General features: G+C 76.2%; 1 protein-coding gene across 1 annotated transcript in view; it reads left to right on the plus strand.

Annotated features, from left to right (window-relative positions):
* Window positions 1-221, plus strand: part of RBFOX3 (RNA binding protein, fox-1 homolog (C. elegans) 3) — a 35,323-nt gene extending 35,102 nt beyond the window's left edge. Inside the window, exon 6 of the mRNA XM_012734573.1 lies at window positions 43-221. Coding sequence (XP_012590027.1) covers window positions 43-221 — 179 coding nt within the window. The remainder of the gene's footprint in view (window positions 1-42) is intronic.
* Window positions 222-1,049: the final 828 nt, after the last annotated feature.

Consider the following 1,049-nt stretch of genomic DNA (forward strand, 5'->3'; position numbering starts at 1 on the left):
CTGTGCCGCCTCGGGCCAGCCAGGAGAGGCCGGGGTCTCCAGCTCAGCGGCCCCGGCAGAGTCGGGCGGGGGGCACCCTGCGCGGCAGCGACGAGTGGACCCCCAAGTGGCGAGCACCTCCCCTGGCATCAGCCAAGCCCCCGCCCGAATCAGCCTGCCGGGCTGTTCGAATCAGCGGGGCGCCCTGCAGGCGCGGCGGGCCGCGGCCACGTCCGGAGTGAGCCACGTGCCCCACACGGCCACGTCCTGTCACGGCGCCAAGGGGCGACACGCGCCTTCCCGGCCACCCGCGGCGGAGCCCGGACACCGCAGCCCGCGAGAGGCAGGTGAGCACCTGGCAAGCGGGGCTGGGGCGGAAGGGGCCCGCGGCACCGGGGCCCGGGGAGGAGGTGGCCGCACTGCCCCGTGGCCTCTCCCGAGGCAGCCCTGACAGGCCACCTTGGGTGGGACCTCCGCTGGGAGCCCCGGGCTGCACACCTGGCAGCACAGGCAGCTGGGCCGGGGCGGGGACCCGAACAAGGGACTCAAGGTCTCGACCCCATCAGAGGTTCACAAGACCCCCCCCGGGCCGGGGAGGGGGTGGGCCCATCTGCAGGACCCCCCAAGGAGGCATGGAGTCCGGGGAGCCGCCCAGCCTCGGCTCACCGCTCCTCAAACCCCAGCAGCAGGAGGGCTCCCGGACCAGCTGCCCAGGCCTGCCTGGGCACCCTCGCCACAGAGGGGGCTGTGGGCCCGCCAGTCTGGGCGCCATCTGGCCTTCCCAGCCTGCGGCCACCGGACAGGGGCCTCCAGGCCCACCGTGCCCCCACACCCGCAAGGGCCAGGGCAACTCACAGGCCCCGGCCCAGGGCTCCCCGCAAGCCGGGCGAGCTCGGCCCAGCGCACCCTGCAGGGTGCAGGTCCGGCCACCGCCTCCAAGCCCAGCCCCCTGCGCCCCCACCCCTACGGGCCACCCCGCTGGCCAGGTCCCCTGTGCAGGAGCAAGGGGCGTGGAGGCAGCCTGAGGCGACCCCCCGGCGGGCCCCTGCACCGCGCCCAGCGCCTCCCAC

This window comes from Condylura cristata, unplaced genomic scaffold, assembly GCF_000260355.1.
Source record: "Condylura cristata isolate star-nosed mole 26May11 unplaced genomic scaffold, ConCri1.0 scaffold00060, whole genome shotgun sequence".
NCBI classification, from domain to species: Eukaryota; Metazoa; Chordata; class Mammalia; order Eulipotyphla; family Talpidae; genus Condylura; species Condylura cristata.